Raw genomic sequence first — 14,274 nt, forward strand, 5'->3', positions numbered from 1 at the left:
TATTACTAAGGCAAGAGGTGGAGATAAGCAATGGTGTAAATGACTTATTTAAAAAACATATAAATGCAGGGTACTAGCTTTCTGCCACGCTAGACAAGAATGGCATTTCCATTGCAAGTTACCTCATGACCAAGTACTGAAGATACCCATCCCCAGTTTTGTCTACCTTTATTTCACCCCCTACAGATGCTCCACCTGTCAATCATGTCTTGTGGCTGGCAGGTAGATGGCCCCATCCACCTGTCAATGTTGGCAAGTGGGAGATGATGACCAAGCAGGATTGAACCCTGCTACCCATCAGCTGATGCACAGTGAGGGGTTCAATCCCGCTTTCTGCAAGGATCTACTCCAGGCATCCCCAAACTGCGGCCCTCCAGATGTTTTGGCCTACAACTCCCATGATCCCTAGCTAACAGGACCAGTGGTCAGGGAAGATGGGAATTGTAGTCCAAAACATCTGGAGGGCTGAAGTTTGGGGATGCCTGATCTACTCTGTTAATGTCACCAGACCACTGGGGTGATTGACAGTGAGCATGGTTTCAGAAAAACTGATGTGGGCCAAACTGCAACCTCTGACAGACCAGAGGTCCCCCACCTCTCCTTCAGGACTTTTGTCACAATGCAACAAAGGCCATGGGTGAGGTATGAGGTCACCATATTATTGAAGCTAAGATGATCTGGGTAAATTCTGAAGTACTGGTGCTCTTTGTGACCACTCAATATCCATGCTACTTCCAAGGATTAACTTTGGGCCAATGGATGCATTATACGTAACTTTAATGTCAAGCCAGCTTTTTCTTCGCAAACCAACTCACTGTGCTCAACATCCAGATTGATGAATAATTTTAGTGAACTCAGAACCACATTCATGTCACCTTGGGTTCCACAATAGAGGAAAACCAGGAAACTAATGTAAGAAATAAAATTAAATGAGCACCATAAGGACTACTGTGGTCCTTTCTGGGTCTATGGTGATAGCCTTGGGTGGGGGAAATCTCAAGACTGGTGCTTGTGAGGTTTATGAATGCAGAGATGGATCTGCAAGAACTATTGTTTCTTGCTTTACAATATGTACATAACAGTCAACCAAGCTACAGATAAGTGCCAATTATGACGATGCCAGCAAAGCGAATGCAGATGTTGAATATTTACCAGGGCTTAAGTTACTGTAAAGAATTCATGTTAACTTCTTTTGCCGACCCCAAAAAGCAACACCATCTTTGGTATTTGAGGATCTTTATTAAGTTAGTTTATAATTGTGCAGAAAGAAAAAAAATCAGCCACCTTCATCATTTGGCTCTGGCGGACATTAGCAGTGACATCCCTCCCCACAGGAACACACAGGTGGAAGACTAGCTTCTGGAATGTGGCCGGTGCCGACTTTGCAGTAGGATGCACAGACGTTTCATCAGCATAAGGGGGGGGGGGAACCACTGCCTTTGCTTTTAGTACATGAAAACAAACAGCTGGTCCCAAACAAAAAACAAACAAACCCATATTCTCAGAACAAAACCAGTTTCATCTGAGGAACATCCTCCTCCTCCTGGCACCGTGCATCTCAAAACATGGATCACTGTGGATCAACACCGTCCACCCAAGGAGACTTGCCATAAACTTGGAACATGTGTAAATTTTGTCTCTTTGCTTGGAAGAGAATTGGGAGCAAGAGGTCATTTGTGGTTTCAGATATATTCAAGGACCTGGAACAAGGATTCTGTTAGGACTAAAAGAAGGCTGGGGAAAATCTCTGGCTCACTTCTCTTGTCAACTGCTGGTTAAAAACATAATACAGGATTTTAAAATATAACACCCCACCCCCATATAAAATATATTTTCATGTATAAAATCCCAAAGAAGGTGCAAGTAGTAGGATCCAGCCCCAAACACGCCGAGTTATGCAGGTGCACGTGATGAATAGTTTGATAGAGGCTTGGTCCATTTCCTGGAGGGGGGTGCTGGTTGCTAGGATACAGCTTTGTCCTCCAAAACAAGGTACACAAAGCTGACTAACCTATGGAGCAAACAGACAAAGTTAAGTAAATTGACTTACACCTGAAACGTACCAAAATCTGCAAGGTATGTCATCATACCACAGGTTTAACAGTTCTTGTTTATAAACTTGTTTTAGACCCAGAGCCATTTCAAGGAAGCACAGGCCTGAATTCATGCCTATAAAGCTGTTTCAGGAGATTTACCGTATTGCCTGAATACAAGACGCACCTGCAAATAAGCCACACCTTTAAAATTAAAGGCTTATTTGCGGGTGTGGCCTGCCTCCCGGCACTACCTCCCCAAGCCAGTGCCGGGGTGGGGGGGCTTGGGAGTGGCGGGTGGGCTGCACGCCATTTTCCCGTACTCCCCACGGCCCTCGTGTCCAGCTGCTTCAGCAGCGATACCCTAAGGTTGTGAATATAAGCCGCACTTTAACTTTTCGAGATTTGGGGGGAAAGTGCAGCTTATATTCGGGCCAGTACGGTAGACTCTGTAGAGCAGAGATAGCACGGTGGAATACAGCTCCCATCATCCATGCATGTTGGCTGGGGCTGATAGGAGTTGGAGTCCAAAGAAAAACTAGAGAGGAGAAAACATTGTGCTGAGAACAAAGGAAGTGTTCACGTCTTAATGTTGGTGTTTTTAGATACCTGGGTCACCAGAAGAATTCTGCAGGCCAATTCTGAGCTTGAGCAGGGAGGGCAGCCTGCTGCGCTAGGCCTAACTTCAAAAATACAATGAAAGTTGGCAATTCAGACCTGTGGCAAGTGCAATTTGTCCCTTCCCCTGGAGCCTGTTGGGCAACATGGAAAAGAGGGCGGGGACAGAAAAAAGGAACAGCCCCATCCATTTTTGGATATGGCCTAACCTACTCACCTCTAGCATGTGCGCTGCCACATGTTACACACACTCACACACACGAGAATGAAGGCAAGAAAATAGCACCCTCCTAGAACACTCTTCTTGAAGGAATAGCTTCACATTGTTTTAGGGTAAGACTAGTTTTGATCATTGTGGCAAGCAGAAGGCAGAGACGCCATGCCCAATATAAGTGCCATCCCCCAGACTGGAAGCAAAGGTGGCCTCTCAAATCCTGTCTCTGCCTCTGCACCCTTGCTCATTCATAGCTCCACCCGACGTCCCCTTGTCAGGCCTGATAGCGGCTCTCGTCTACTTGCCGATACTGTTGTGCAGCATCTCTTTCTCTTGCAGGGCTGCCATGGCCAGGCGCAGATGCTCCTTCAGCTGCTCAATCTCTCGCTCTGACCGCTGTTTGATGTGGTTCAGCTCCATGTAGACATCCTGGTATTTCCCCGAGGCAAACCTCTTATCCTGCAGGGCAAAGGAATCCACACGCTGATGATTGGTATCCAACCCAGAGAGAGACTCGGTTCAAATCCTCTTCTCCAGGATCTCCTGCAGTCTACACACCAGGGATGTGGAACCTGTGGCTCACCAGATGTTGTGGGAGATGGAGTTCAACAACATCTGTATGTCTGTCTACAACAGTCTCATTAGCTAGTAAACAGAAGTAGAGTATTTCAAACAGGGGCAGGGGACCTCAGACCAAATGGGGCCCTCAGTACTTTCCCCAGGAAACACCTTCCACTCAAGTGCTCTTGGCCCGGCTCTGCATTCAAATGCTTTTGGCCTGGCTGGAATGTGTCCTTGAAATGTGATAATGCTTTTTGCTTGCCAGGATGTTTTTCTCCCTGTGTAAACCTCTGACATGTACATGGCAGGAACACAGGCTACTGTTCAAAGTTGAGAATCTCCTCCATTGCTCTACCTACTTTTTGCCTCTGGCCCTGCCTACCACTGACATGTGCTTCATCTGGTTAGCCACTGTGAGAAGATGGGCCATTGTCTGGTCCAGCAGGACTATTCTTCTGAAGATCTGCCGTTCTTTCCCATTTCCCCAAAGTCTATACCTTCAGCTTCCTCTGGCCCTCGATGGTCCAGAAAGGATGGAAGCAGGGGAGACTTATTCTGACCTAACTTAAAAAGCTGCCTTATACCAAGCCAGACCATTGGTCCATCTAGCTTAGTACAGTCTGTACTGATTGGCAGTGGATCTCCAAGATTTCAGATGGGACTCTTCCAGCCCTACCTGGAGATGCCAAGAATTGAACCTGGAACTTTCTGCATGAAAGCAGATGCTCTACAGAGCAGATTGATGTTGCAGATGGGAATCGCACAGTGACATCAGCATCAGGGTACCAAACGACGCCACACAGAAGTCAGCATACAGAGTACAAGTAACTCTGGCCCTGCCTGCAAGACTTGAGCAAAGGAGGGGCTCTGCCTTTTCCCTGCTGGCAAGCGAACCTGACTTGCTCCCAGGAATCTACCTTTTGCATCATTTGGAGTTCGTCCCTAAGACACCGGATTTCTTGCTTCAGGTACAGAAGTTCGTTCTCTTTCACTCGCAGCAGCACCTGCAGAGGAGAGCAGAAGGAGAGAGGTAAGGAAATGGGTTGAAAACTTGCCGAGGGCGCAGGTAAAATAGGTTTCCTAATCCCCTTGGGAGAATAAGCAACAATAGCTAGGTTGCTCAAGTGTCCCATATAGCATATCAGCAAAATGGCTTCTGGTACGAAGCAGAATATCAGAACACACACACATTTTCATGAATGGACCAGGGGGTCGTCTAAGAGTGCAGCCACACTCAGCAAGTCACCCATCTTGAGCAACAACAATTGGGCCTCATCCCAAGCTTCTTCAAATTACTACTTCACAGCCTATGGCAGCTATTGGGGAGGGAAATAGGTCGCCCCATGTCAAAGTCTAGCTACGTTAGCCCTCAGAAAGACAAGTTATATGCCTCTGCTTCCAATGTTCTGACCAGCATAGATCATACCTAGCAGCACACCACTGCGAAACAGTGTTCACTGTGGCACACCAATAGCCAATCCAAACTGAACTCAGTGCAAGGTTGTCAGACACCTATGGCTGTCACACTGTGGGGGTTAAGCAGCTGCAAGCTGTTAATTGGCAGCCGTCTTCCCACATGGCTGTTGTGTGTGAAGAGGCCTTGAGTTTCCTCCAGATTTAACCACCTGCACGGGATTTCTGTTTGCTAAACAAATAATCATTTCTAGATTCAAGTGCTTTGGGCAAACTGAAGGTAAAAATCAAATTAAAGCTGAGTTTCTGTTTTTATTAGTCAGACTTATGGCTTGTCCTTCCTTTGGAGAAGTTCATTGTGTTTTACACATGGTTCCTAGGCATTTCACATTAAGTTTCTTACTCTAAATTTCTAAGTGGCTTGATTGTATAGATATTCCTATTGCACACTGCTTTGATTTTTTAAATGATATAGTGGTATATAAATGCATTTATAAATAAAACATGTAACTCTTTGCTATTTCGTCATGGCATGAAAAGCTTCACTGTCCTTACAGTGCTCACAACTGCCATCTTTTCACGGACTGGGCTGCCCTAGGATTACTCGGGAAGCCCGAAGCCAAGGGTAGCTCACCCAAAGTCAGACAACATCCACTGTCCTCCAAATCAAAATCACTCTCCTTAGTTGCTGTACTCCGTGTTTTATCTGCTAACGTTTCCCCTTTCCAGCCTTTGATATCCACTCCTTTCCAAACTGATTACTCTTCTCCTGACACTTCGGAAGCGGCAAGCTCTCAGATATAAGCAGCACTTCATATCTGAGGCACTCGGCGCACAATGGGCATTGAACCAGGTTATAAAAAGAAACGAGTCCTTACCTCCAGCTCACAAGAGTTCCTCTCGTTGTTGTGTGAAGCACCATCACGTGAGCCTTGGGCTGCAATGAATGCCCGTAGTTGCCCAATTTCCTCCGAGAGGCGCCTCTGTAACTCCTGGGGACAAGGAGGGGAAGAGTCAGGCTTCGTTTATCTGCTGCTCTTAAACAAACAGGCAGATACTTGGCATCTTACAAAGCCTGCCTTTCCAGGGATTCTTAATGGAAATGGCCAAGTCCCAAATGCCTCCAGCTTTAAAATCTGCCCCCTGCGCAAGAATCCTATGAATTGGCCTTCATCATCATCATAGCTGTTGCCAAACCAGTCAGTAGCATGAACCACCAGCAGCAGCTCAATAGGAATTTTAGGTAAGAGCTAGGAGCTTTGGGGCTGTCTTTTGAAAGGCTTTGTGCATCTTAAACATTAACAAATATTGCAATGGTCCTCCTCTCCCCACACACAAAGGCCCCCTCCTGCTTTCATAAGCTACCCAGTCATCGCGGTAAGCCTGACTATCGTGGTTACCAATTCGTTTCTGGTCTCCACCCAAAGTGCTGGTTTGGACCTATAAAGCCTTAGGACCCTCAAACCTCAAGGACTGCCCCTCCCCACATGAATGAGCCCAGATCCTGTGGGTGTTCATCAGAGGCCCCTTTCCGTGTGTCTCATCTAAGGGAAGGGCAGAGAGTGGCCACAAAAAATGCGCTTTTTCCAGTGGTCTTCCCACCAATTGTTGTGGAACACTCTCCCCAGGGAAACTTGCCTAGCACTATCATTGTCAGTTTTTAGGTGCCAGACTAAGAGGTTGGTTAGTTGGTTATGTTTGTATAGGGAATTTTTTAATGTTTGATGTTTTATTGGGTCTTTATATTTTGCTGGAAGCAAAATAAAATTATTAATATTGTCATCATCATTATCAACCCAGGCCTTTGGGAATGATGTTAGCTTCTACTGCAGCACTTGTCTTTTTGTGTTGTGGCGGTCTTCCTTGTGTTGCTGGAAGCCCATTTTAGGATTTTTTTTCTTTTGGCTTTTAATTAATTGATTTTATCTGTTTATATTTGATAACGTGCGGTTGATTTGATACCCTTTCATATAAAACAATTAATAAATTCAATTAATGAAAATAATGAAAATCATCATCATCATCATTATAATAATAATAATTTATTATTTATACCCCGTCCATCTGGCTGGGTTTCCCCAACCACTCTGTGCAGCTTCCAACAAAATATTAAAAATACAATAAAACATCAGACATTAATAAACTTCCCTGAACAGGGCTGCCTTCAGGTGTCTTCTAAAAGTCATAAAGTTGTTTATTTCCTTGACATCTGATGGGAGGGCATTCCACAGGGCGGGCGCCACTACCGAGAAGGCCCTCTGCCTGGTTCCTTGTAACTTTGCTTCTTGCAGTGAATGTAAATAATGATGAAGATGAAGAAGATATTCTCTTCCACACCAACTTTCTTCTTTCCAATTCCCACCCTTGGATCAGGTGTGGGGAACCTTTGGCCTTTCCAATGGTGCTGGGCAATAATTCCCATCATCCCCAGCAATTGCTAGGTCTGATGGAAGTTGTAGTTCAGCAACATTGGGCGGGCCAAAGGTTCCCCACTCCGGTCTACGCAGAAAGCCACTCGCCTGGTTTTGCCGCAGCAACTCCTTTCCCTCCTGTTGGCAGCGCTGCAGCATATGCTCCTGCTCTTCTGCCTTCTGCACAAGGCCTCCAATCTCCAGGCACTTCTGGGAATACTGCTCTGAAAGAACCTGCAGCTCCCTCTTCAGGGACTCAACGTCAGACCTGCAGCAGAGGTTTAAATAAAATAAAATGCTGTTGCCAAGAGCTGTCACCCCATCCCAGGGCTCTTCCACAAACACAACCGACCTCCCCGTCTCTGATGGCCTCTTCTGCCATCATTGGTATCCGAGGGTTCCCCTTGTGGGCTGCACAAGCTGACCCTTGACCAGAGAACAAAGGTGCTAGATGACAGATGGGATTGGTCATAACTCTGCACAAATGACCATTGGTTACAAGATCATTGTCATCCAGTGAAAACTACTGATAGCATCTATTATACCACAGCACTTTGGCTTAAGATAGCTGCATGCTCAGAAACACTAAAAGCTGGACAAAGGCAGTATTCAGGGCAGTTTCCTAACCTAATCTGATTCCCAGTGTATCTTGGGATAAGAGAGTGTCCCAAACCAAGCCATGTGTGTTGCTTCAGGAGAAGGGCTCTTATCGACTTCCCCGAATCACTTTTTGCTTGGTGGGGGATATGGTAGTTAAAAGAAAAGACACTGACAAACAGTTTTAGGTGGGAGTTTTCTATCCCAAGCCAAATTCAAATGTGCCTCAAGGTGGGAAAATGTCCCAAAAGAAAACCATTTGTGGTGTGTCAGATGAAGGGTTCTAGTCTGTTTTTCCTGCCTGGATTGGTTTTTCTTGGAAAAACCACAAGGGACTTTAAAAAACAAAACAAAACAAAACAAAAACCAACCCCACAAACCACAACCCAGCACATTAATATTGGCTGGGGCAAAAAAGCACCCCAATAGTAAACATCAAAAGTCTTCATTATTATTATTTTCTTCAGGTGTTTTTCATTTACATAACCAAAATGCTAAATTGTTAAGTGTCTGAAACTTTGGGACAGTGTTTACTACCATGGAGGTGACAATTATTGCTGGAGACTTATTTCAATGTAAATTCTGAAACGTAAAGTGACCCCAGGCTGGATTTCCACCCACATTTATGCCGAAGAGCTGCATGTTGGACAAAAGATCCCACCATTGCAGGGGGTTGGACTAGATGACCCTCCCTTTCAACTCTACAATTCTATGATTCTGTGATTAGTTATCAGGATCCCACAATCCCCCATCCCTCCTTTTCATCAGACCCAACGATATTGCAAGCTGCACTTGGGAACACAGAACCCTCCCCTGATCTCTAAACTCAGGGACACTATTCCAAGTTCAGAACAGAGGCCGAAGAACCATTGCAGTTGCTCACTGATGCTGCCGCCGGAGTGTATCGGTGTCTGAACCACCCTTCTGGAAGCTGCGGGTCCTGCCCAGTTCTTTATTCAGCTCTTCCCTGTGTGCCTTCTTCAGTGCTTCAATGGCTAGAGGGAAAGAAAATTTGAAAAAAAATGGGCAAAAGGAACAGAAGCCGGGGGAGACACGCGAGATGTGCTGAAGTAGAAACTGCAATGCACTTTAATGCTTCCTAGCTAAATGGGAGAAGCCAAGCCTTCTTGGGGAAGGGACAGAGCTCAGTGGGGACACAGCACACGCTTTAAATTCCATCTCTGCCATCTCGCCAGTTTAAACAAAAGCAGCGACTGAGCAGGCAGCACGCAACAAGGAAGATCCTTTGTGCAAGAACCTGGAGAGATTCTGCCAGCCAAAGTAGACAACAGTGGGTGAGATAGACCCTTGGTCTGTCCCAGTAGAAGTAAGCCTCATATGTACACAAAAACCCCATTATTCTATTCCACGTATCAGAGAAGATGCTTGAAGATGTCTATACAATATGCATAAATGCACATACACATATGTATATAGACAGTCATGGCATGTGTCCTGATGATATCAAATTGTGTCCCACCTTTCTAAGATGGAAAAGACAGTCACCCCCCAAGTCTGCATTCTACCTTCACAATCATGCTGTGCAATAGGTTAGGGCTTCATATCCAAGGAGGGATTTAGAACTGGATTTCCCCAATCCTAGGGCCACTTGAAACAGTCATGGTTTCTCCCAAAGAATCCTGGGAGCTGGAGTCTCTTAAAGCTGCCAGGAATTGTTAGGACTGCTCTAATGACTATATCAGGCACCCCCGAACTTCGGCCCGCCAGATATTTTGGACTACAATTCCCATCTTCCCTGACCACTGGTCCTGTTAGCTAGGGATCATGGGAGTTGTAGGCCAAAACATCTGGAGGGCCGCAGTTTGGGGATGCCTGGACTATATTTTAGCTAGACAAAGGGGCACATGCAGCAACCCATCAAGCAAGTGTACAAAAACACACAGTGGCTCCTACCTGCAGCTGTAGCAGCTGCCTCCTCAGACAGAAGCCGCTCCTTCTCTTGCCGCAACCGCTCCATCTCCTGCTGGTGATGCCGCTGCAGTTCCGTCATAACCTGTTGATGGGAAGTCTCCATCTCTGCTAAACTGCGCTCACATGCCTCCTGCCAGAGAGATCGGGAGTTGGGGGTGGCGGGGGGGGGGGAAGAGGAGAAGAGAATGAAATGCTGCCTGCGAGACTTAAGTGGGGGAAATCTAGGGTGAACAAAGGTTGAGCTTGGCAAACCAAGCCATGGAGCCTGATTCAAGAGACATTTCAGGTGCTTAAAAGACAGCTGGCTCAGTGGCCATGTGTACCCAACTTTTTCCTATAAGTAGTAGCAGCAGCTGTAGTCATCATGACGTCATCCTACAACTCTCCCCATTGTTCAGGGATGGGGAACTTGCAGCCCTGCAGATGATGTCAGGCTCCAAATCATGGCCAAGGATCAGGGATGATGCGAGTTGTAGTTCAGCGACATCTGGAGGGCAATAAGCAGTGGCGGAGCTTCATGCTCCGGCACCAGGGGCGGGGCTGGCGCCCATTCTGGGGGCGGGGCACACCTCCCGGGGTGGGGTGGGGCACATCTCCCGGAGGGCCATGGCGCACATTCCAGGGGTGGGGCGCACCTCCCAGAGGTGCCCCTATCTTCCTATGCCCCTGGTAATAAGGTTCTCCACCCTGGCCAGAGCTAGTTGCATGTCTCTCTCCCCTCTCCCTCTCCCCCTCTCTCTCCCCTCTCCCTCTCCCTCTCTCTCTCTCTCACACACACGGTGAAATGGAAACATTCAGAAGTGCCTTCCCCCCTCATGGTTGTATCTCGGGTTGCCACGTGGGGGCCTACAAAAAGCAAATGATTGCAAAAGAATGGCAGAGATCCCCCACCACAGACACTGTACACTAGATGGAGTTGTATGACCATTCGTTTATAAAAACCACATCGCAAATGGAAAGAAATGTACAGTATTAGAAACACAAAAGCGGGGCAAAACTGAGCCTTTATAAGGCTTACAGTTCATTACACGAAGACTGCAAACCAGTTCTCAATATTTCTCTCCGCGGCTTTAAACGTATGTACCAACAATTTTAAAAATGTAGTGCACAAATATACGTATTTTACACTTTTGTTTCTAGAGTTTGATGTGCATGACGCAGAACAGAGCAGATGGCTGCAATCATATGGCAACTCGCTTCAGAGGCCAAGAGTGCAATAAATAACTTTCAGTGTTAGCTAAACTTGCCGCTCTTTCCTCCTGCTTATTTTTGGTAGATAAATAGACCAACAAAGGTGACGCATAAGGACAGGCCAGGATCAGGCTCTCTTCTGATTTTTCCTAAAGCCGACTGCCCTGGCCATGCGTTAGGCAGGGAGGTCTTTGCATACAGCAGTTATAAATAATTAGCATTGATTACAGATGGGTCTGGTTGTGGTTGCTATGGCAGCAATAAGCTATATTAAGTGCAAGCAAATGAGGTGGACTCTCCACCCCCCCCCCAAGTCCTTGCTTCCCTGCCCTTATGGCATGGGCTTGGTGGGGAGGAGAGAGAGAAAATGAAAAGCTGGCAGATTCAGATCACCACACTAGGCTATGTTGTTACCTGGGAGATGTAGCCTCGGGGCGCATGCCCATCTCGGTGAGATTTTGCTTCACTGTGGGCACGCAAGGACTCTAGCTGTGACCTCAGAACCTGGACCTGTGTAGGAGAAAAATGAGGTCTAACCATATTGAAGGATTTTTTTCAAATCCACATGCTGCACTAACCTCTGTCTGCCCTTACCCGGCCCCCACCTGCCTGCCATCTTGCCAGTCTAAGGGGTGGGCACTAGGGTGATGACTTTTTCAATTTTTCCCCTCAAAAATTATTTCCTGTAGCACAAATGGATTAACTTTTGCCTATTAATGACTAAAATGAGGTATATTCCATTGAAATATTTTAAAAGGTTACGCACAAACCGTTATTAAATTTTTTTGTATGCCGTTTTACCATTTCATAAAATTGTATTAACAATTCTATATATATTTCGTATCAAATTTGGACACAACACCACATTCCACAATGGGGAGTGTTCTTAGCAACATAGGGTATACAAATGTCACACCTGCGCAAGCTAAAAGCCGCTTTTTGTGACATCAAAACTCAGCCAGCAGATCCTGCCGGGCATGCTGGGAAAAGAACCTACAGGAGAGGTAGCAAAACATCGTCCTCTAGTGGCGTCTATACTGTTATTGCAGCTAAAAAAAGCTTCCTTGTGTGTTTGATGACCCTATATAATGTTGTATATACAGGTATGTGACTCTAAAGCTTGGGTTCAATTTTATATCTGCTTAAAGTGACTTCAAAAATGGTAAAAAAACTGATAAAAATTTTAAAATTAATTTGGTGTGTGAGGTTTTTTAATCAAATCTCTTTGAAAGTAAGATTTTATCTAATCTTTAATGAAAGCTCATCAAATTATGATACAGGGAAATGAAGTTGTAAAAAAGTCATCGCCCTAGTGGGCACTGACTGGCAGATTTCCCCTCCTCCTTAAGTCTCCGCAGTGCTCCTTGCAGGACCTAGCAGGGAGGAGGAAGAGGGAGGATAAAGCTGCAATCAGTGGGCTCTGCCCGCTGTTGGCTTTGGCTCCCCCTACTGCCGGTCTCCCTGCCTGCCACCCTACCAGTCTCAAGGGGCATCAGCCACCACTTCTCTTTGCAACAAGGCAATAAGCACTCAGAACAGAGAGAGGCCGAGGCACCCAGAGCAGGGTTAGAAATTAGCCAAGCGCTTTTTGCGACTGGCGAGGGTCCAATTGCGACTTTGTGGAGATATCTGGATGCCGGGTTGGCAACTGACATCTGGCTAGCCTCTCCAGCTTTCTTAAGCAGTCAAACAGAAGAGCTAATTTACTGCATTTAAATCCCACCTTTTCCTCCAAGGAATACATGGTTCGCCCCGTTCCTCAGTTAATGCCTACAACCACCCTGTGGTTAAGAGGTTGTGAGTTGCCCAAGGTCACCTAGTGAGCTTCATAACTGAGTGGGGAATTGAACCCTGATCTCCCAGGTCCTAGGTTTGGCACTCTTAAAACACTACACCAGCCTGGCTTCCTAGAGTACTTCTGCTATGGAGCAGCTCTATAAATTAAGTAGGAAAATTAACATGGGGGGAAGCCACATGTCATTTAGAGAAGGATCTGAAATATTTTCCTGGAAGCTTGAATTTGTTTTATTCTGAATTGTTCTATTTGATGTTTTAATGTGTTGCAAACCACTTTGAGATTACCCCCCTTTAAAATATAAAGCGATATAGGAATGGAATGATTAATAATAGTAATTTTAAAAATCTCATTTTACGAGACCACTGTAAGCAGATGAAAACATTAGCAGGATTTTAATCTCACTTGTAACGTAAAACAAGCACTATGGATAATATGGATAGATACAAAATATAGATTATGAAATAATAGGCAGTTGAAAATGTTGACAATAGGACCCATGGAGGGGATTTGGGGGGGGGGGGAAGAGTCAGATAAATCTCTTTATACGGATATGTATTTGGTATTGTTATATATTTATAAAATCAAATAAAAACGATTAAAATAAATAAAATCTCATTGCAAAAAAGGTGCCACGGGGCGATCAGCTTACATACCTGAGTTTCTAACACTGACACAAAATATGAAACAAGCTTGTGAAAAAAAGAAAACAGCACTCTCTTCCGGAAAACGATTAAGGCCATGCCATGACTAACCGTACCTCTTTCTCCAGCGCCTCGCTTGCACCCTCGTGGGCTCCTTTGCCCTGGTTCAGCAGTGCCATCAGGGGCACCCGCTTGGACTCCTTCAGGGGCAAGCGCTCCAGCTCCTGCCACTTCTTCTCTATCTCTTCACTCAGCCGAGTCCTCTGGGCTTCGGAGAGGGGGGCGCCCGGAGCCTCGTGGCCTCCTGCTTTAGGGCAGACGTCCCCTGCCAGGCCATCTGTCTGCAGGACCCCACTGGCTGAAGACTCAAACCACTTCCGCCTTTCCTCGGAGCGGAGAGCCAGCTCCCTCTCCAGCTCCTCGCGCTTGGCCACGCCCTCCGTGGCTCTCGTGCTCCCTCTTGTCCATTGAGAAGATCCGTGGCCTGCGGGCCCCTGCTGCAAGGGGGACAGCTCCACGTAGTCAAAAGCGTGGCGCGTCCCATCGGCTCTCCTGCTGCTGCCGCTCCTGGTTCCCGCCTCAGATCCTGTGCTTGGCCGCTGCTCCTCTGTCCTGATGGAGCTCTTGGGGGATCCGTAGCTGCGGAAGGAATTCTCCTTATTGCTGTCAGAGAGCCTAGAATCAGGAGGAGAGGTGGGAATGGCGCAGGCAAGCATCGTGAAAGTGGGCCATACAAAGTTCTCCCCAATCCTGTTATGTGGTCATGCCCAGACCTGGGAACAGCTCAAGCGCAGTCAGCCCTGTTACGTCATGCGGCAACATAAAAGGTTGTGGTTTTTTTGGTGGCTGCAGGATCAGGCCAAAG

General features: G+C 46.4%; 1 protein-coding gene across 3 annotated transcripts in view; it reads right to left on the minus strand.

Annotated features, from left to right (window-relative positions):
- Positions 1-1,219: 1,219 nt before the first annotated feature.
- TRIOBP (TRIO and F-actin binding protein) overlaps positions 1,220-14,274 on the minus strand; it is a 59,990-nt gene continuing 46,935 nt past the window's right edge. For 2 of the 3 annotated variants that reach the window (XM_088652094.1, XM_060279852.2), the window contains 8 exons: positions 13,526-14,084; positions 11,385-11,480; positions 9,762-9,909; positions 8,731-8,842; positions 7,359-7,518; positions 5,718-5,831; positions 4,344-4,430; positions 3,163-3,324 (listed from right to left, as the gene is read on the minus strand). In XM_088652094.1, the coding sequence (XP_088508220.1) occupies positions 3,163-3,324; positions 4,344-4,430; positions 5,718-5,831; positions 7,359-7,518; positions 8,731-8,842; positions 9,762-9,909; positions 11,385-11,480; positions 13,526-14,084 (1,438 nt within the window). Of the gene's footprint in view, positions 2,012-3,162; positions 3,325-4,343; positions 4,431-5,717; positions 5,832-7,358; positions 7,519-8,730; positions 8,843-9,761; positions 9,910-11,384; positions 11,481-13,525; positions 14,085-14,274 lie in introns of those variants that run through there. The other variant, XM_060279850.2, reaches the window with a different exon arrangement.

Source organism: Zootoca vivipara, chromosome 9 (genome assembly GCF_965207765.1).
Source record: "Zootoca vivipara chromosome 9, rZooViv2.hap1.1, whole genome shotgun sequence".
Classification (NCBI taxonomy): domain Eukaryota; kingdom Metazoa; phylum Chordata; class Lepidosauria; order Squamata; family Lacertidae; genus Zootoca; species Zootoca vivipara.